The 22,966-nt window shown below is 42.9% G+C and overlaps 1 protein-coding gene across 1 annotated transcript in view; it reads right to left on the reverse strand.

Moving 5' to 3' along the window:
• The window catches only part of ighmbp2 (immunoglobulin mu DNA binding protein 2), a 79,239-nt gene that overhangs the window by 21,027 nt on the left and 35,246 nt on the right, over positions 1-22,966 (reverse strand). Inside the window, exons 10-11 of the mRNA XM_073049224.1 lie at positions 16,971-17,153; positions 7,559-7,677 (exon numbers count right to left, since the gene is read on the reverse strand). Of these exons, the coding sequence (XP_072905325.1) occupies positions 7,559-7,677; positions 16,971-17,153 (302 nt within the window). The remainder of the gene's footprint in view (positions 1-7,558; positions 7,678-16,970; positions 17,154-22,966) is intronic.

Below are 22,966 nucleotides of genomic sequence, written 5' to 3' on the forward strand. Positions count from 1 at the left end.
ATCAAACTTCGCGGCCTTCCCGTTTCCACCCTCCACCGGCAGGAATGCTGTAGGGGGCGCATATTCACAGTCCCTTCACGCGCAAGGGCTTTCCCCCTTGCTGGTGAAGAAGACCTGGTGCCCTTTTTGGGGCCGGCCACTCTGCCGGCATGCGCCATTTTGTGAGCCGGTTCGAGTGCGCTGGAAAGAGGGTCACCACATACCCCCCCCCCCCCCCCCCAGAACCGGTGATACATCCCCCAATGTTCACAGTCTGAGTCGGCCTCTGTTTGGGAGGTCTGCCTCTGCGCCGCGGTGCCTGAGCTCCAACCGGCTGCGCCAAGTCCACGTGGGCCGGTTTGAGTCAGTCCACTGTGAAAACCTCCTCTTTCCCCCCAATGTCCAGCACGAACGTGGACCCATTGCTCCTGATCACCTTAAACAGCCCCTCGTAGGGCCGCTGTAGTGGTGCCCGATGTCCGCTCCGTTGTACAAAAACAAACTTACAGTTTTTCAGGTCTTTGGATACGCAGGTCAGGCTCTGTCCATGCTGTAAAGTGGGTATGGGGGCCAGGTTGCCGAGCCTCTCGCGTAGTCTGTCCAGGACTGCTGCAGGTTCTTCCTCTTGCCCCCTTGGGGCTGGTATGAAGTGCACTGTACACCAACTCGGCCGACGAGGTGTGCAGATCCTCCTTGGGCGCCGTGCGGATTCCGAGCAGGACCCAGGGAAGCTCATCTGCCCAGTTAGGTCCTTTCAGGCGGGCTATGAGAGCCGACTTCAGGTGATGGTGGAAACGCTCCACTAGTCCATTTGATTGTGGGTGGTAGACAGTTGTGTGGTGTAGCTGTGTTCCCAAAAGGCTGGCCATAGCTGACCACAGGCTGGAGGTGAACTGGACGCCTCTGTTGGAGGTAATGTGGGCCGGTACACCAAAGCGAGATACCCAGGTTGCAATCAGTGCTCGGGCACAGGATTCGGAGGTGGTGTCGGTGAGTGGGACTGCCTCTGGCCATCTTGTGAACCGGTCTACGATAGTTAGGAGGTGCCACGCTCCTCGTGACACTGGCAGGGGCCCCACAATATCCACATGAATGTGATCGAAACATCAGCGGGTGGGGTGGAACTGCTGAGGCGGGGCTTTAGTGTGCCACTGCACCTTGGCTGTTTGGCACTGCATGCACGTTTTGACCCATTCACTGACCTGCTTGCGGAGTCCGTGCCAAACGAACCTGATGGAGGGGTGCGCTAAGTTGAGAATGGAGTTGAAAACTCGCCATCACCAGGCTGCCGGGACAATGGGGCGAGGTTAGCCGGTAGCTACGTCACACAGTAGGGTCCTTTCACCTGGGCCTACGGGGAAGTCTTGAAGCTGCAAACCGGAGACTGCAGTTCTGTGACTAGGGATCTCATCGTCTGCCTGCTGCGCCTCCACTGCATAGTCCACCCCCTGGGACAGGGCCTGGATGGTAGGTCTGGAGAGTGCATCCGCCATGACGTTGTCCTTTCCCAAGACATGCCGGATGTCCATCGTGTATTCGGAGAGGTAGGACAGATGTCGCTGCTGGTGGGACAACCAGAGATCGGACGCCTTCGTGAACGCAAAGGTAAGCAGTTTGTGGTCTGTGAACACGGTGAAGGGCCTACCTTCTAAGAAGTACCTGAATTGCCGGATTGCCAGGTATAGTGCCAACAGCTCCCGGTCGAAAGCACTGTATTTGAGTTCGGGTGGTCGTAGGTGTTTGCTGAAGAACACCAGGGGTTGCCAGCGACCCTCGATGAGTTGTTCCAGCACTCCCCCGACTGTTGTGTTGGATGCGTCCACTGTGAGGGCGGTAGGGACGTCCGTTCTGGGGTGCACTAGCATCGTGGCGTTTGCCAAGGCTTCTTTGGTTTTAATGAAAGTGGCTGCGGCCTCTTCAACCCAGGTAATGTCATTGCCCTTACCCGACATCAGGGTGAACAGGGGGCGCATGATTCGGGCTGCTGAGGGGAGGAAGCGGTGGTAGAAATTCACCATACTCACGAATTCCTGCAGGCCTTTGAGTGTGTTGGGTCGGGGGAAGTGGCAGACCGTGTCTACCTTGGCGGGCAGAGGGGTTACCCCATCTTTAGTAATCCTGTGGCCCAGGAAGTCGATGGTGTCGAGTCCGAACTGGCATTTGGCCGGGTTGATTGTTAGGCCATATTCACTCAGTCGGGTGTAGAGTTGACGGAAGTGGGACAGATGCTCCTGACGACTACTGCTGGCTATGAGAATGTTGTCCAAATAGATGAATGCAAAGTCCACATCGCGTCCCACCGCGTCCATGAGCCGCTGGAACGTCTGTGCGGCATTCTTTAGGCCGAATGGCATTCGGAGGAATTCGAAAAGGCCGAACGGAGTGATGAGTGCTGTTTTGGGGACGTCGTCCGGATGCATCGGGATTTGATAGTATCCCCAGACGAGGTCTACCTTGGAAAAGATCCTTGCGCCGTGCAGGTTTGCTGCGAAGTCCTGAATGTGCAGCACAGGGTAGCAGTCCGGTGTTGTAGCCTCAATCAGTCTGCGGTAGTCGCCGCATGGTCTCCAGCCCCCTGTTGCTTTGGGCACCATGTAATTATATGTGATTAATGGGAGATTATAGTGTTATCTAGTGTTATTAGTATTATATAGTGTTATAGTGTTATTATAGTATTATCTCTTTTCCCCCCTCACTATAATCTCCCCCCAGTCCTACCTTTCTTTCTTTTATTTCCCATAATTCTCCACCTTCCCCCTAGCCCATTTCCCTCCAGCCTATCACTTCCCAGCTCTCTACTTCATCCCTCCCCCCACTTCTTATCCCCCCTCGACCATCCCATGTTACTTCACTCCTGATGAAGGGTTTCGGCCTGAAACGTCGTCACTACCTCCTCCCATAGATGCTGTCTGGCCTGCTGGGTTCTGCCAGCATTTTGTGTTTTTTATTAAATCATCAAATATTCTCATTTTAGCATGCTATGGCTGAGAACCACAACTGCATCCATGATGTGTACAGTCAGTGATGAAGTTTTAATGCGAACGAACGGTCTATCGCTGCTTAAAACAGACGGAAATCGGCCAGTTTGTGGCTGGCACATAGCCCCTTTAAATGCCACCAGCTAAAGAGGGGTTGGTGCGCTGGTCCAATGGTGCATTTATAACAAATGATGTTTTCAACTCCCAAAACCAACTATCTTGCTGGCAAACGTACAGTCTCTGGAAAATAAAATTGGCGATCTCAGAGCTAAGGTGCTGTATCAAAAGGATGTTATTTTATGCAATCTTGGTTAACCCCTTCCGTGCCAGATGCAATGATTCAAATTGACAGGTTCACAATACATCGTCAAGATAGGTCAGTCAAGTCTCTCAAAGGCAGAGGTGGAGGTGTATGGCTCACGATCAACTCCTTGTGGTGTACTATTGTGTCAGTGACATCATTCCACTGTTGCTCACCAGATTCAAACACCTCGTAATTAAGTGCCAGCCATTTTACCTGCTCCAGGAGATTTCAGTGATTATTTTAGTAGTAGTGTACATTTCACTTCAAGGTAATGTCAAACAGGCTCTAGATGAACTGAACGATGTAATCAACAGGCATTAAACAACATATCATGATGCTTTCCCCATAATTTTGGGAGATTTTAATCAGGAGAGTTTGATAAAGTAACTAAAATTATTATCAACAAATCACCTCTAGTACCATAGGAAGTAACACTGGACCATTGTTATACTAAGATCAAGAATGCATACCGTGCTATTGCACGCCCACACTTCACAAAATCTGATCACCTAGCTGTAGTTTTACTCCTTAAGTACAGGTACAGACTAAGGACTGCAGCTCCAGTAGTGAGGATCAAAGGTATGGTCAAGGGAAGCACAGGAGTTCTTACAGGACTACTTTGAATCAGTGGACTGGGCTGTGTTCAGGGAGTCATCTTCAAGCCTAGATGAGTATGCCACAGTTGCCACTGACATAATTAAAACCTATGTGGATGAGTATGTGCAGACGTAAACTTATTACAGGTTTCCCCCGCTATCCGAAGGTAGAGCGTTCCTATGAAACTGTTTGTAAGCTGAAATGTCGTAAAGCGAAGAAACAATTACCATTAATTTATATGGGAAAATTTTTTGAGCATTTCCAGACCCAAAAAAAACCTACCAAATCATACCAAATAACACATAAAACCCAAAATAACACTAACATATAGTAAAAGCAGGAATGATATGATAAATATACAGCCTATATAAAGTAGAAATACTGTATGCATGGTGTAGTTTCACTTATCAAAATCAGGAAGACAGTGAGCCAAAATCGATTTGGAAAAAAAAAAAATCAGCACGTACACACATGTGCACGTACACGCCTACGCACGTACACACATACGCATGCGCATACAACTGCCCGCACAAGGCTTCATGGTCATGGTAGTCTTTCTTGGAGTAAACACACATATAAAGCAAGTGTCTTTTTCTTGTAAAAGCGAAAATCCTCTTTGGTTAGTGAAAACAGGTACTAATGTAAGTCTTTCGTAACAGCAAGCTGTCATAAAGCGAACGTTTGAAAATGGGGGCCACCTGTATACATTCCCAAACCAAAAGCCATGGATGAACCAGACGGTTTATAGTCTGATGACAGCTAGATCTGTGGCATTTAAGTCTGGCAATCCAAGTCTGTATAAGAAAACCAGGTATGATTTGTGCCAAGAAACAATCCTGGGAGAAGATAGAGGTGCACGTCAGCTCTGGCAGGGTTTGCATATCATTATGTCCCACAAAGCAAAACCCAACATCACGAATGGCAGTGATGCTTCACTACCAGACGAGCTCAATGCCTTTTATGTTCACTTTCAAAAGGATAATAAAACCACTGCTATGTGGATCCCTCCAGCATCCAACGATTCAGTGATCTCAGACTCGGAGGCTGAAGTTATCAGGCTGTATTTCAAGAGGGGGAATCCCTATAAGATGGCAGCACCTGATGCAGTACCTGGTAAGGCTCTGAAAACTTCTGCCAACCAAATGGCAGGGGTGATCAAAGACACTTTCAGTCTCTCACTGCTACATTTGGAAGTTTCCACCCGCTTCAAAAGGGCAACAATTATATCAGCGCCCAAGAGGAGCAGCATGACCTGCCTCAACAGCTATCATCCAGTAGCACTCATACCTACAGTGATGCAATGCTTTTGAGAGGTTGACCATGGCTAACATCAACACCTGTCTCAGGAAGGACCTGGATTCACTATAATTTGCCTATTACCACAATAGGTCTCTAGCAGACAATCTCAATGGCTCAATCAAAACCGATTGCTCTACTCTCTCTACATCCATGACAGTGTAGCTAGGCATAGCTCAAATGCCATCTATAAATTTGCTGATGATACAGCCATTGTTGGCAGAATTTCAGATGGTGACGAAAGGGTGTACAGGAGCGAGATAAACCAGTTAGTTCTAATGCCCTTCCCTTGGACAACATCGGTGGCATGGAGAGGGGAGACTTGCAGCTTGAGCAACTGCCGGTCTTCCAATAAAAAAATCTTGCCGAGGCTTGCGTCCTGGAAACTTTCCAAGGCGCAAATCCATGGTCTATCGAGACTAACGGAGGCCGATTTATTTGGAAGAGCTTGGGTGGGCTTGGATCTAGACTAACAGAGGCTTACATCATACCAGTTAGTAGAGTGGTGTCGCAGCAACAACCTTGCTTGCACTCACCATCAGCAAGACCAAAAAGCTGAAGGGTGGATGAGGGAACACAAACCAACCCTCAAAGAGGGTTCAGAAGTAGAGAGAGTGAACAAATTCCTGGGTGTCAATATCTCCAAGGACCTCATCTGCACACAACATATTGATGCAGCTATAAAGAAGGCAAGGCAGCAGCTATACTTCATTAGGAGTTTGAGGAGATTTTGTTTGTCAACTAAAACACTCAAAAACCTCTATAAATATACCATGGGAGAGCATTCTAACTGGTTGCTTCTGCACAAGATTGAAATAAGTTGCAGAAATTCATAAGATTAGTCAGCTCTATCATAGAAACATAGAAAACTTACAGCACAATACAGGCCCTTCGGCCCATAAAGTTGAGCCGAACATGTTCCTACATTAGAAATTACTAGGGTTACCCATAGCCCTCTACTTTTCTAAGCTCCATGTACCTATCTAAAAGTTTCTTAAAAGACCCTATTGTATCCGCCTCCACCACCATTGCTGGCAGCCCATTCCACACACTCACCACTCTCTGAGTAAAAAACTTACCCCGACATCTCCTCTGTACCAACTCCCAAGCACCTTAAACCTGTGCCCTCTTGTGGCAGCCATTTCAGCCCTGGGAAAAAGCCTCTGACTATCCACATGATCAATGCCTCTCATCATCTTATACATCTCTATCAGGTCATCTCTTATCCTCTGTTGCTCCAAGGAAAAAAGACTGAGTTCACTCAACCTATTCTCATAAGGCATGCTCCCTAACAGAACATAGAACATAGAAATCTACAGCACATTACAGGCCCTTCAGCCCACAATGTTGTGCCAACCATGTAACCTACTCTAGGCAACATCCTTGTAAATCTCCTCTGCACCCTTTCTATGGCTTCGACATCCTTCCTGTAGTGAGGCGACCAGAACTGAGCACAGTACTCCAAGTGGGGTCTGACCAGGTTCCTATATAGCTGCAACGTTTCCTCTCAGCTCCTAAATTCAATTCCACGATTGATGAAGGCCAATACACCATATGCCTTCCCATGCCTCCTTACTTTCTCAATAAGCCTGGCATGGGGTACCTTATCAAATGCCTTGCTGAAATCCATATACACTACATCTACTGCTCTTCTTTCATCACTGTGCTTAGTCACATCCTCAAAAATTTCAATCAGGCTCATAAGGAACGACCTGCCCTTGACAAAGCCATGCTGACTATTCCTAATCATATTATACCTCTCCAAATGTTGAGAAATACTGCCTCTCAGGATCTTCTCCATCAAATTACCAACCACAGAAGTAAGACACACTGGTTTATAATTTCCTGGGCTATCTATACTCCCTTTCTTGAATAAAGGAACAACACCCTCAACCCTCCAATTCTCCAGAACCTCTCCCGTCCCCATTAATGATGCAGAGATTCCCCAAGACCACTGAAAATGAATTTTCCTCCACCACTATCCATAGCTGTGCTCTGCAGAATGCAACCAATCACTGTGCCAACTAACTCTGCTCTAGGTCCCATATTTCTTGACCCCAATGCCAATGAGAAGTATTTCCAGACTAGATAACTGATCACAGCATAATAGGGGAAAAATAAAACCATTGAAAGGGGGTGAGATTAAATGGATTTCTCATTGAACAAACTAGTGTGGACTTAATAGGCCAAGTACTTGTGTTCTGTGCTGTAATAAATAGAGTTCAGGAACTTAGTATGTGGGCAATTACAAATTCAAAGTCAAAATGGCACACAAGAGATTCTAGCTTGAGCGCATTAACAAAATTGCAGTGTGAAGCAATTTCTGTTCCAAGAAAATTATCTCCATTTATTGCAAAAAAGTCTGTGAGTATACCTAACCTCATCCCAATTAATCATACAGTACCCTTATTTCCTTTAGATTGTTCATCTTCTTCATCAATTTCAGGCAGACCACATCCTGAGGTATCAACTAGAAGCAATGGAATCATTGTTTCTTCCGTGGAAACAACCCCTGGCAGATCCCTGAGAATTATAAAAACAGCAGTTAATGGAAAAGTAAAACTACTGCTGTGTATAAATAAAGAACAATCCATCAAAAAACTTGCATTGCTGTAACAGAGAAATCAGCCCACACAGCAAAGTCAATAAACATGATTAATTGGAGTGCACATCTGAGTGGATGGGATCTCCTTTACAATAATTACTATTGCAACATTTTGCCAGAACACAATTAATTTCTGTGAAACTTGATGTCTTTATTAGCCTTTGACGCTTGGAAAAAATAAATACCATTTTATCCCACCTTCCTCCTCCTCCTTGGGTCTTCACCTTGCCTGCTCACATAATTATTTTCATGGGATCAAATTCAGTATTTAATAGTCATGCATTAATGAAAACCAATTTACAAACCTCGTTCACTTTTTCCTATGTGCAGAGATACACAGAAAAAATATAGGACAGCAATGAACTTCAAATGATGTGTTTTTTTTCTCATTTGAATTAGGGTAGAATTGGGATTTGGGTTCTGTTTTTCTTTAAAGACAGGATTGCAAATGGCAGGTTACATCCATTCTAAGTACATCAGTTGTAAAAGATAATCCAAGTACAGTCAATACCCATTGTTCCTGGTATTAGAAAAATAAATGGCACAATACTCACAAACCAGAAACCAACTAAACCAAGCTTTGATTTTAAGCCTACAACAGAACAGATATGGCTCTAGTGGAATTTAATTTGTGTGTTCACAAGCGCATTATTCAGCCCTTTTAAGCTTGTTCCGTCATGATTAAATCAGAGTTGCTATTCACAACTCCATTTATCCATCTTTGTCCTATATCCCATACACTCTTAGATTTTCTATTTAAATAGCATATACAATCGATCAAACAAGTCATTAATTTCAAGTACTCTTGGCATGTCAAGGTGCTTTCCAGCTTCACTGCTAAGTGGTCTAGTTCTATTTCTAAGATTGTGCTGTCCTGGTTTACCCTACCAGAATTCCAGTGCTCCAAATCCAATTACTAGCCAATCTAATCCCTTTATCATTTTAAACACGGATATAAATTTAATCTCCTAACTTAGAACACAAATTGGGTTAAACATCCAGACCTTGGATATTTTCTGTAATTTGATCTTCTATACTTTCCAAAATCAGTAAGTCTTTCCAGAGCTAAAAACAAATATGGTAAACACGAGGAAGTCTGCAGATGCTGGAAATTCAAACAACAACACACACAAAATGCTGGTGGAACACAGCAGGCCAGGCAGCATCTATAGGGAGAAGTGCTGTCGACATTTCGGGCTGAGACCCTTCGTCAGGACTAACCGAAAGGAAAGACAGTAAGAGATTTGAAAGTAGTGGGGGGAGGGGGAAATGAGAAATGATAGAAGACCGGAGGGGATGGGATGAAGCTAAGAGCTGGAAAGGTGATTGGCGAAAGTGATACAGAGCTGGAGAAGGGAAAGGATCATGGGACGGGAGGCCTTGGGAGAAAGAAAGGGGAGGGGGGGAACACCAGAGGGAGATGGAGAACAGGCAAACAACTAAATATGTCAGGGATGGGGCATTAACGGAAGTTAGAGAAGTCAATGTTCATGCCATTTGCTTATGGTACCTCTGAAGTGGTATGGTACCTCTGATTGGTCTAACTAAGATTCAAATGCTGAAACATCAGTTTTGTAAATAATAAATTCCAATCTACTTTAAATAAAGCCAAACATTTCCCCCTAGTCCTCCTAATTAGAACCTTGTGAACATCTTATCAAATGCAAAAGCTAACACAGCGTTCCATGTATTCTTTCATTTCTTCCGTTTGCACAATCTTTCCAGGTGAATTCACTTGCACTTCTTCTAAGTTAGTTCACTGCATCATCTACGAGTGTGACTTTGAGCTTTCGATTGCCTGTCACTTATTTTTCCATCACATTCAGTCTCAAAAGAAGAAACACAGCACTACCCAGAGCAACACTTCATCTTTCATCCAGACATCCTGCAGCCCTGGGAACTCAACACTGAATTCAGCCGTTTTGGACAATCAGACTTTCCAGTTTGTGTCAGAATAGACCAGTTCCAATGGAACAACAATACCCTGTGATGTTAACTCAATTTTGTTCTCTCCAGAGATGCTATCTTACCTGATGAGTATGTCTATCATTCTCTTTTATTTTAAAATCTCAATAACTGCTGTTCTACATTTCACAATTCTAACATTGTACTTTTCTCTATCCTCATCATTGTCTTCTTCTTAAACCTCCAAAATGATTACTTGTGACAATAAGCCCTCATTGTTCCTATCTCATAGAATACCAAAAAATTTCTGTCATCTAGAATTCATATCTGCACACAACGTAAGAGGCCATTCTACTTAAGAGTCTATACTTGCTCCACGAGAAATCCCCTTTATCTGCTTGCAACTCTCTCACGTCTATGCTATAGGCAACTTACTGTAGGTAACTTGCCATTTACAGTAGCAAATTAATCTACCAGCCAATAAGTCTTTGAGAAAGGCGAGTAGACCAGAATACCTGAAGGAAATCCCAATACCACTCACGTTCTGTTCATCTTTTTGTGTGCCATTTCAGGTATTATATTTATCACCCTAGGACAGGGGTTGCAGCAGTCCAGGAACCCTCGCTTAATGGTATTGGTTCATGGCATAAAAAGGTTGGGAAATCCTGCCCCAGGAGATTGCCATTTTTATTTTTCCTCCTTCTTTTCTCAGATTATTAAAGCTTTATCTCAAGCACTTTCCAATTCTGGTGGAAGTAACTATTTTGAAACGTTAATTTTTTTTTCCTCTTTCTGCAGATGTCCCCCAAGCTGTTAAGTGCATCAAGCATTTTCTCGTCTTTCTTCTTACAATTGAAGCTGCTTGTAAGGTGGGCTTAAAGGGCCAGATCTGGAAATACATGACCATAAGGGATCTCTAATAATCCTTGTAGACATCAAGTTGTTTCTATACTACAAAACTTCAATCCTAAATCTTCCACAATAAAAATAGCATGCCTCAATTCTATTGTCAATGGTTAGGAGTAAAAGGCAAAAGGCAGCAAGCCTGGATGAATATTGCTCATATATGGGTGACTGCGCAACTGTCTGGTGCCTTCCACTTCAGCACTGACCTGAAAACCCAATGTCATCCTCCAATAGAACCGGCAGCATTACCGTTTGATATGGCAGACCTTGTATTTGAGATCAAAGTAGGAGATGCTACAATTTCATAGAAGAGGAGAGCAATATAAACTGTAATATATTTGTAAAAGAGCATAGAAGCAAAAGGATCTTTATTGAAGGGGTGAAAGCTGGAAGAGAGATGAATGGGGAGAGTACAAGTTGAAAAAAGTGTTTGAAGAGAAAAAATAAGATACATAGCTTAAAAAGGCAAAGAAATGATGTTAAGCATTAAAATACATATAAACACTCATCTGGGAATAGTACTACAAAAATCACAGGTTTGGGTGGAGAGTAGAGTGGTGGGATTCTATTGGTGCTGCATATTTTTTTAAAAATGGGATTTTGGTCATCTGTAGTAATGGAAGTAGGCAGATTTTTTTTTACTAGTAGAGAAAAAGAGACAGATCTGATAAATTATTTCAATAAATATGAGAAATTCTGCAGGTGCTCAAAGTCCACAGCAACAAACACCAAATGCTGGAGGAACCCAGCAGGTCAGGTAGCATCTATGGAATTGAATAAGTAGTTGAGGTTTTGGGCTGAGACCTTTTTTCAGGACGGGAAACGAAGGAAAAAAGTTGTGGTTTGAGGCTAAAGATAAAAATTGACCAGCTGAAGAACCAAGGAAAACCTTTTCTTCTTAATTCAAAGGGAGTATCTGTGACCGGGAATGCATTCCACAAAAGGGATGAGGAAGCAGATTCAAAAGTAATTTTCAAAAGAAAATTGAAAAGCATGTTTCAAAGTAATTGGTAAACAAGCAGGACAATGGGTTATTTCAATATCTCACATACATGATGAGCCAAATAGGCTTCTGTGCTACGACTTTGTGCTTTATCATTCAAAGACACCATTAACATAAAATATGCCATGTAAAACTTTACGATCATTGCTTTGAGTACACAAAATATTGTTCTTACTACAAAATAGTCTTAAGACTCAGTGCTAATATTCTGGTCAAAAGGCCCAAGAAGCCTGTTTTTTTCCTTGCACTTTTGGATTATTTACCTTGAAACATCATAACTGCCTGACCTAGCTGCAAGTACATGCATAACTTACATTATATTCCCAGCTTTCTAGCATCAAATGTGGGTTCACTAAACATTGATAACAGATCACTTGCTATTCATCCTCTTTTACTATTTATAGTTATCAATCCTTTTTTTTATCTAAGGGCCTTAATGCCATATTCTTTTGCCTTAAGGAACTATTATTCTTCATTAGTTATTTTTCTACCCCACTTGACACTGTTCTTACCTTTTACCTGCAGGTTTAATAATAAAATGTTATTAATATTACCGACTATCTTGCTGACAAACGTTGACTCTCAGAGCCAGGGTGCTGAATAAGAGGGACATTAGGACCGCGTGTGCCCTTCGTTTTATGAAATCCTGGTTAACCCCTTCTGTAGCGGATGCAATGATCCAGATCAACAGGTTTACTATACACCGTCAGGATAGATCTATAGAGTCTCTCAAAAGCAGAGGCGGAGGAGTATGCCTCATGATCAACTCTTCTTAGTGCATAAATATATCAATACTGTCCCAATTCTGTTCACTAGACCTGAAATATCTAGCAGTAATGTGCCATCCTTTTTACCTACCACGGGAGTTCTCCGGGGTCATTTTGGTAGCAGTTTACATTCCACCTCAGGTCAATGTCAAGCAGGCTTTAGATGATCTAAGTAATGGGATCAACATGCACAAAGGCACCCTAACGCCTTCCCCATTGTTTTGGCAGATTTTAACCAGGCCAGTCTGACATTACATCCTACAAAGCGAAACCCAATATCATGAATGTCGGTGATGCTTCACTACCAGATGAACTCAACGACTTCTATGCACGCTTTGAAAGGGAGAACACAACTAGAGCTGTGAAGGTCCCTGCTGCACCTGATGACCCTGTGATCTCCATCTCAGAGGCCCACGTTAGGCTGTTTTTAAAGACAGTGAACTCTCACTAAGCAGAAGGACCTGATGGAATACCCAGTAAGGCTCTGAAAACCTGTGCCAACCATCTAGCAGGAGTATTCAAGGACATTTTCAACCTCTCGCTGCAACCGTCAGAAGCTCCCACTTGCTTCAAAAAGGCAACAACTATACCAGTGCCTAAGAAGAATAATGTGGGCTGCCTTAATAACTATCGCCTGGTAGCACTCATATCGACTGTGATGAAATACTTTGAGAGGTTGGTCATGACTAAACTGAACTCCTGCCTCAGCAAAGACCGGGACCCATTGCAATTCGCCTACCGCCACAATAGGTCAATGGCAGTCGCAATTTCAATGGCTCTCCACACGGCTTTAGACCACCTGGACAACACAAACACCTATGTCAGAGTGCTGTTCATCAACTATAGCTCAGCATTTAATACCATCATTCCCACAATCTTGATTAAGAAGTTGCAGAACCTGGGCCTCTGTACCTCCCTCTACAATTGGATCCTCCACTTCCTAACCAGAGGACCACTATCTGTGTGGTTTGGTGAACACATCTCCTCCTCACTGACGATCAACACTGGCGCATCTCAAGGGTGTGTGCTTAGCCTACTGCTCTACTCTCTGTATACACATGACTGTGTGGCTAGGCATAGCTCAAATACCATCTATAAATTTGCTGACAATACAACCATTGTCGGTAGAATCTCAGGTAGTGTCAAGAGGGCATACAGGAGTGGGATATGCCAACTAGTGGAGTGGTGCTGCAGCAACAACCTGGCACTCAACGTCAGTAAGATGAAAGAGCTGATTGTGGACTTCAGGAAGGGATCAGAAGTGGAGAGAGTGAGCAGCTTGGGAGCAGTTCCTGGGTGTCAAGATCTCTGAGGATCTAACCTGGTCCCAACATGTCGATGTAGTTATAAAGAAGGCAAGACAGCAGCTATAGTTTAATAGGAGTTTGAAGAGATTTGGTATGTCAACAAATACACTCAAAAACTTCTATAGTTTTACCGTGGAGAACATTCTCACAGACAATATCACTGTCTGGCATGGAGATGCTACTGCACAGGACCGAAAGAAACTGCAGAAGGTTGTAAATCTAGTCAGCTCCTTCTTGGGTACTAGCCTACAAAGTACCCAGGACATCTTTAGGGAGAGATATCTCAGAAAGCCAACGTCCATTATTTAGGATCTCCAGCACCCAGGGCATGCCATTTTCTCACTGTTACCATCAGGTGGGAGGTACAGAAGCCTGAAGGCACACACTCAGTGATTCAGGAACAGTTTCTTCCTCTCTGCCGATTCCTAAATGGACATTGAATCTTTAGACACTACCTCACATTTTTTTAAATATACAGTATTTCTGTTTTTGCATGTTTTTAATCTATTCAATATATGTAATTGATTTACATTTTTTTTCTCTGCTAGATTATGTATTGCATTGAACTGCGGTTGCTAAGTTAACAAATTTCACGTCACAGGCCGGTGATAATAAACTTGATTCTGATTTTTCTTAACGCAACACACTTCATTGGAGGGAATGAGACAGGGCAGGTGACATTAGTTTGTGTAGGGGAACGCTTTGCATCTAGTGATCATAATGCTGTTAGTTTCACGGTAATTATGGAAAAGGATAGATCTAGTTCTCAGGTTGAGATTCTAAATTGGAAAAAGACCAATTTTGATGGTATCAGAAAGGATCTGGCAAGTGTGGATTGGGACAGGCTGTTTTCTTGCAAAGGTGTATTTGGTAAGTGGGAGGCCTTCAAAAGTGAAAATTTGAGAGAACAAAGCTTGTATATGCCTGTCAGAATAAAAGGCAAGAATAATGAGTTTAGTTTTCAAGAGGCTCTGGATAAGAAACAAAGGAGGTACAAAGCAGATATAGGCAGGTAGTAACAAATGAGGTACATGAGGTGTATAAGAAATGCAAGAGAATGCATATGAAAGAAATCAGGAGGGCTAAAAGAAGGCATGGGGTTGCTCTTGCAGACAAGGTGAAGGAAAAACCTAAGGGCTTTGTTAAAAACAAAAGGATTGCAAGGGACAAACTTGGTCTTCAGGAAGATCAGAATGGTAATCTATGCATGGAGCCAAAAGAGATGGGGAAGATCTAGAATGGAATTTCTGTATCTGTATTTAGTCGGGAAATGGGCACAGAGTCTATAGAAGCGAGGCAAAGTAGCACCAACTTCACGGACCCTATACAGTTTACAGAAGAGGAGGTGTTTGCTGTCAAGGCAAAATACTGTGGACAAATCCCCAGGGCTTGACAAGGTGTTTCATTGGACCCTGTGGGAGGCAAGTGCAGAAACTGAAGGGGCCCTGGCAGAAATATTTAAATTATCCTTAGCAACAGGCGAGGTACTGGAGGACTGGAGGATGGCTGATGTAGTTCTGTTGTTTAAGGCTCTAAGAATAAACCACAAAATTATAGGCTGATGAGCCTGATATCAGTAGTGGAAAAATTATTGCAAGGTAGTCTAAGGGAGAGATATATGAGTATTTGGATAGACAAGGACTAATCAGGAATAGTCAGCGTGGATTTGTACATGGTAAGTCATGCCTAACCAATCTTACAGTTTTTCGAGGAAGTTACCAGGAAAGTTAATGAAGGCTAGGCAGTGGATATAGTCTACATGGACTTTAGTGAGGTAAATGACTTAGTCCCACATGGGAGGTTGGTCGACAAGGTTCAGTCATTTGACATTCAAGATAAGACAGCAAACTGAATTAGACATTGGCTTGTAGGAGAATCCAAAGAGTGGTAAGTAAATGGTTGCCTCTCTGACTGGAGGCCTGTGACTAGTGGGTGCCGCAGGGATCAGTGCTAGGCCAGTTATCGTTAGCCATCTAATTCAACGATCTGGATAATAATGTGATTAACTGGATCAGAAAATTTCCAGATGACACCAAGATTGGGGGCGTAGTGGACAGTGAGGAAGACGATCAAACCTTGCAACAGGATCAGAACCAGCTGGAAAAATGGGCTAAAAATGGCAGATGAAATTTAATGCAGACAAGTGTAAGGTGTTGTACTTTGGGAGGATCAACAAGGGTAGGTCTTACCCGGTGAGCTGTAAAGCACCAAGGAGTGTGGTAGATTTGGGAATACAGGCAATTCATTGAAAGTGGTGTCACAGGTTGACAGGGTTGTAAAGAAAGCTTTTGATACATTGGCCTTCATAAATCAAAGTACTGAGTACAGGAGTTAGGATGTTATGTTGGAGTTGTATAAAACACTGGAGAAGCCTATTTTGGAGTGCAGTTTTGGTCATCTACCTGCAAGAAATATGTAAATAAGACTGAAAGAGAAAATTTACAAGGATGTTGCCAGTACTGCAGGGCCTGAGTTATAAGGAAAGAATGAATAGGTTAGAACTTTATTCCTAGAATGTAGAAGATCGAGGCATCATTTGATAGAAGTATACAAAATTATGAGGATAAATACAAACAAGCTTTTTCCTCTGAGGTTGGGTGAGACTACAACTAGAAGTCATGGGTTAAGGGTGAAAGGTGAAATGTTTAAAGGGAACATGAGGAGACACGTCTTCACTCAGAGGGTGGTGAGGGTGTGGATCGAGCTGCCAGCGCAAGTGGTGGATGTGATTTTGATTTCAATGCTTAAGAGAAGTTTGGATAGGTATATGGATGGGAGTGGTATGAAGGGCTATGGTCTGGGTACAGTTGGATGGGACTAGGCAGTTTAAATAGTTTGGCACGACTAGATGGGCCTAAGGGCCTGCTTCTGTACTGTAGTGTACTATGACTCTAAAAAGAACAGCAATCAATGTGTGACTGAAATGATGGAAAATAAAATAGCTCTTTGAAAAGGAGATTTTACAATGGGGGGGAGGGGAAGAGAGGGCAGAAATTTAGTGTAATGGTCTGGGTGAAAAAAGATGCCAAGAAAGGCAACTGAATGGCTGGGCTCAATTCTGGTGACAAAGTCCACAAGCTCTGTGCTAAAGAAAGTGAATGGTGCATGCAAAGAAGGATTTAAGATGACAATTTATAGTCAAGAGGAGTCAGGCATTATCTGTGATAATGCTGAAGTAATGAATAGGTGAATCTGTCAAATTTCTTGCACCTTTCAGGTCATTGCCTTGAATTATTAACTCTGTTTTTCTCTCTCCTTGGAAAGTTGCCAATGCACTGATTGTTTCAAGCACTTTTCAGCTTTTATTATGTCACTGTGCTTACTTTAGCAGGTGTGCTGCCACCATCTCGTGAGCCACAAGTCGTCCGCCGTACATCTGTTTGGAGGCCCACTGCATTATAGCATTGTTCATTCGATACTGTACAGTCAGCATTTTCACAACCCGCTCACCATATCTCTGGATTAGCCGCTCCATCAAACTGAGTGATAAGCCATTAGCAGCAGCCCTGTTGGGAATGTGTAAACGATAGTTAAGCTATAAAGAAAATCCGGAGATGGTAAGCAAATACATTCACTTAAGGTCTAACCACATGAGTTTTTAAGGATATTATTTGGCTGACCAAACTTACTGATTATATGCAAAATTTAATTATATTACACTAAACTCGACTAGGCTTTTATTACTTTATAAAAGGTAATATAAACTAATTAGCATTTCAAATTGAACATAATACAGTACCCAAATTGCATATTCAATGTGTACTTCTGTGAAGTATCTGAAAACAGATTGATGTTGTGCAGGACTGAACATCATTATTCAGTACTGGATTAAAAACATTCTGCATGATTAGATAAGCAAGCTGCAGTTGTATTTGTTATAAAAGAAAATCTGTAAGAAGAAAACCCAGAAAATTACTGGGGTATCTAATCGATACAGTCAACTTTGTGTCCAGCACAAAGCTCCTATGAATGAAATTTAGCAACGTTTGCTACCCTCAAAATTCGGCATAGGTATTAATACATAGAAGGGTCCTACAATTTACTTCTGCAAACCTCTGTTAAGGCTATCCATAAACATGGCAAAATGAAAAACAGCACTGCAGTATTTTTTCACAAAATTAATTAATCATAGAATTCCTAATAATGTCCATTTATCATTTGTGCCCACATTTACATGTTCTTTATGGTGGTCTGCCTCTTTGAATTGCTGTAGTTCATTTGCTAAGGGCAATGCTACGGGTATGGAGTTCTAAATGAGGTCAGTGAATCACCTAAGTATAACAGCTGCTGGTACAGTACACGGCGCGTGGCCAAGTGGTTAAGGCGTCCATCTAGTTATCTGAAGGTCCTGGCTGAGGCTGTGTGTCTTTGAGCAAAGCACTTAACCACACATTGCTCTGCGACAACACCGGTGCCAAGCTGTATGGGTCCTAATGCCCTTCCCTTGGACGACATCGGTGGCGTGGAGAGGGGAGACTTGCAGCTTGGGCAACTGCCGGTCTCCCATACAACCCTGCTTAGGCTTGCGTCCTGGAAACTTTCCAAGGCACAAATCCATGGTCTATCGAGACTGACGGAGGCCAACACTAATTAGGGTGCAGTAATGTGCAAAGTGGAAAGGAATCTGGGAGATAATGTTACAGAATATTATTAAAAGGAGAAGGAGTTGGCCAGTTGGCCCACTATTCCTGCTTTGCCATTCAGTAACATCTAATCACGGTCTCAACATTCTTTTCAAAATTACATCCTTGCTTTTCAAAGTGTTTTCAGTGCCTGATGACATTCTATAGTAACATCACACTGCTTAAAAAAAAATTCTCCTCATTACACAAGCGTGACTTTTTCTGTCTTGGTTAGCAGCCCATTGCCATAACCTTAGACCCTTTATGAGTGCTGGTCTCTCGGTAGAGTAAATAATACAACAAAGTCCTGAAGTACAGTACAGTCCTGAAGAAGGGCCTTGGCCTGCAATGTTGACTGTTTACTCCTCTCCATAGATGCCACCTGACCTGCTGAGTTCCTCCAGCATTTTTGTGTGTGTTGCTTAGTACAGCAAAAGACCTGATGCAGCAATGCATCTTGCACTGCTGCAATTAAATATTCAATGCTATCTTGTTGATAACAAAACTACCCCAAAACTTGGTATAAACTTGAAATTACACTTTATGTCTGTAAGGCTCATTGCTACACTGAACACATGTGTCTCCCACGTAATAGTCTCCTAACAATATACTCACTGCATTATGTTTTCATTACTTCTGTAGAACCTTAGTCAATCAATTACTATTAAAAATCTTCTGAAATGTTATTACTCCAAAGTACTCCTGGGTGGCTGAGTGAGCTAATGTGGTTAAAAGCTCAGGCCTGCATATCAGAAAGACACCACATTTGATCTTGGTTCCTGTTAAGTTGGCCTACCTAATATGGCTCAAACTGGTCTAGAATTGGCCAAAGAAGCCTAATTAGAGAGTATTAACATCAGAAAATAAATGCAGAAGGCACTGTATACAAGTTTCTGTATTAAGCAAGTACAGGATGAGACTAGAAATTGCTTTCAAAAAGGTCTCTGTAGACTACACTCTCTATCTGACTAAAATAAAAGGCAATTTTGAGTAGCCCAAGGGATCTTAATTCCTCACAAGCTAACAATTATAGGCAATCAAAGCTCATGTATATCAGGCTGCTTTCCAGCAGAGTATCTTTAGAGATATATCTTAAATGTTAATGTTTTAAAAAGACTGTTACCTTGCATTTATTAGTCAGCAAATGAGATGACACAGATTTAGCCCAATTTTACTGAGCCAGCTCTTCAAAGAAGAAGTACAAATAAACATGAATCTACTCGTTCTCCTGCAAAACTTTCCCTTTTCTCCAATTATTTTTGAAATTACATTGAATCTCCAACATCTCTTGGATGCTGCATTCAAATTATAGGGATAGAATTCCTCTTGTTCTTATGTACCACTCCATGAGGCTTTGCTTCCAGTGCATCATCCTCTGTAGCTTCTGTCATCTGCAATGGTATCCTATCATCAAAAGCTTCTTTACCACCCTCCCACTCTACGGTTTCTGCAGGGATCACTCTCCGTGATTCACCTGTCCATTCATCCCTCCCCACTAACCTCTCTCCTGGCACTTATATCTGCAACTGGAAGAAGTGCTACACTTGCCCATTCACTTCCTCCTTTGCCTCCATTCAGGGCCCCAAACAGTCCTTCCTTGTGAGGCAACACTTCGCTTGCGAGTTTGTCGGGGTCATCTACTGTATGCAGTGCTCCTAATGTGGATTCTTCTACATCAGTGAGACCCGATGCAAACTGGAGGACTGCTTCATCGCACACATTCACTTAGACCATAAGACGTAGGAACAGAATGAGGCCATTCAGCCCATTGAGTCTGATCTGCCATTCCATCACAGCTAATCCTGGATCCCAATCAACCCCATACACCTACCTTCTTGCCATATCCTTTGATGCCTTGACCAATCAGGAAACAATCAACTTCTGCCTTAAATATATGCACAGACTTGGGCTCCACCGCAATCTGTGACATAGCATTCCACAGATTTGCTACTCTTTGGCTAAAAAAATTCTCCTTACTCTGTTCTAAAGAGTCAGTGCTCACTTTTGAGGCTGTGCCCTCTAGTTCTGGATACCATAACCATGTGGAAACATCCTCTCCACATCCACCCTTCTTTCAACATTTGGTAGGTTTCGATGAGATCTCTCCCCCCCCCCCCCCCCCCCCCACCGCCCACATTATTCTAAATTCCAGAGAGTACAAGCCCAAAGCTGCCAAATGCTTCTCATATGTTAACCCCTTCATTCCCGGAATCATCCTCGTGAACCTCCTCTAGACTCTCTCCAATGACAATACATCCTTTCTGAGATACAGGGCCCAGAACTGTTGACAATACGTACCCTAAGTGCGGCCTGACAAATGTCTTATAAAGGCTCAGCATTATCTCCTTGCTTTTATATTCCATTCCCCTTGAAATAAATGCCAACATTTCATTTGATTTTCTTTACCACAGACTCAACCTGTATATTAACCTTCTGGGAGTCTTGCACGAGGACTCCTAAGTTCCTCTGCACCACATATTTGAACCTTCTCCTCATTTAGACAATAGTCTGCACTATTGTTCCGTTTACCAAAATGCATTATCATACATTCCCCAATACTGTATTCCATTTGCTACTTTTTTGCCCATTCTTCCAATTTGTCTAAGTTCAGCTGTAATCACACTGCTTCCTCAGCACTACCTACCCCTCCACCTATCTTCATATCATCTGCAAACTTTGCCACAAAGCCATCAATTCCATTATCCAAATCACTGACAAACAATGTGAGAAGCAGCAATCCCAATACTGACCCCTGAGGAACACCACTAGTTAGCAGCAGCCAACCAGAAAAGGCCCCCTTTATTCCCACCCGCTGCCTCCTGCCTGTCAGCCATTCTGCTATCCATGTCAGTATCTTTCCTGTAAAGCCATAGGATTTTAATTTGTTAAGCAGCCTCATGTGTGCCACTTTATCAAATGCCTTCTGAAAATCCAAGTAAGTGACATCCACTGCCTCTCGTTTGTCCATCCTGCTTGTTACTTCCTCAAAGAACTCTAACAGATTTGTCAGGCAAGATTTCCCTTCACAGAAACCATACTGACTTTGACTTACTTTATCATTTGTCTCCATGTACCTCATAACCTCATCCTTAATAATAGGTTCTAACACTTTCCCAACCACTAAGGTTAGGCTATCTAGCCTATAACTTCCTTTCTTTTGCCCTCCTCTCTTCTGAAAGAGTGGAGTAACATTTGCAATCTTCCAGTCCTCCGGGACCATGCCAGAATCAAGTGATTCTTGAAAGATCATGACCAATGCATCCGTTATTTCTTCAGCAACCTCTCTCAGAACTCTGGGAAGTAGGCCATCTGGCCAAGATGACTTATCCACCTTAAGAACTTTGAGTTTGCCTAGCATTTTTTCCCTTTCAAATAGCAATGGCACTCAATCCTGCTCCCTGACACTTACAGACCTTTGGCACACTTCTAGTGTTTTTCTCAGTGAAGAAAGATGCAAAGTACTCACTAAGATCATCTGCCATTTCTTGTCCCCCATTACTACCTCACCAGCTTCATTTTCCAGTGGTCCAATATCAACTCTTACCTCACTTTTACTTTTTGTATAACTGAAAAAACTTTTGGTATCCTGCTTTATATTATTAGTTAGTCTGCACTCATATTTCATCTTTTCCCTTCTTATTGCTTTTTAGTTTACTTTTGTTGGAATTTAAAAACTTCCCAAACACTTTTACTACCTTATATGCCCTTGTCTTGGCTTTTATGCAGTACTTTGTCAGCCATGGTTGCCTACCCCTGACATTTGAGAACTTCTTCCTCTGTGGAACATAACTATCCTGTGCCTTGTGAACTATTCCCAGGAACTTCAGCCATTTCTGCTCTGCCATCATCCCCACCAGTATCCCCCTCCAATCCAACTGGGCAAGCTCTTCTCTCATGCTTCTGTAATTCCCTTTATTCCAGTGTGATACTGATACATGCAAGTTACGCTTCTCTCTTTCAAACTGCAGTCTGAATTCAATCATATTATAATCACTGCCTCCGGAAGGTCCCTTTACATTAATTTCCCTAACAAGATCTGGGTTATTACACAACACCCAATCTAAGATAGCCTTTCCCCGAGTAGGCTCAAGCACAAGCTGCTCTAAAAAAAAACCATCTCATAGGCATTCAACAAATTCCCACTCTTGCAATCTGACACCAACCTGATTTTCCCAATCCCCTTACATAATGAAGTCCCCCATTACAACTGTGACATTACCCTTATTACATGCCTTTTCCAGCTCACTTTGCAATTTCAACCCCACATCTTGGCTACTATTTGGAGGCCTATATATGGTTCCCATGAGTTTTTTCACTCTTGCAATTTCTTAACTCCACCCACAAAGATTCAGTATTCTCTAACCTCGAGTCATCCTCTACCTAAAGATATAATTCCATCTCTTAACAACAGAGCCACACCACTGCCTATGCCTTCCTGCCTGCCCTTTTGATACAAACTATATCCTTCAATGTTAAGCTCGCAACTATGGCCTTCTTTCAGCCACGACTCAGTGATGCCTATAATATCATACCGACCAATCTGTAATTGCACCACGACTTCAATCACCTTATTCCGAATGCTACGCACATTTAAATACAGCACCTCAGTCCTGCATTCTTCACCCTTTCAAATTTTGCCTCTGTGGTACAATTTAACTCTGTGCTCTGTCTGCCCTTGCAATGATGTACCCAATCAT

The sequence above is a fragment of the Hemitrygon akajei genome, chromosome 6, assembly GCF_048418815.1.
Source record: "Hemitrygon akajei chromosome 6, sHemAka1.3, whole genome shotgun sequence".
Lineage (NCBI taxonomy): Eukaryota > Metazoa > Chordata > Chondrichthyes > Myliobatiformes > Dasyatidae > Hemitrygon > Hemitrygon akajei.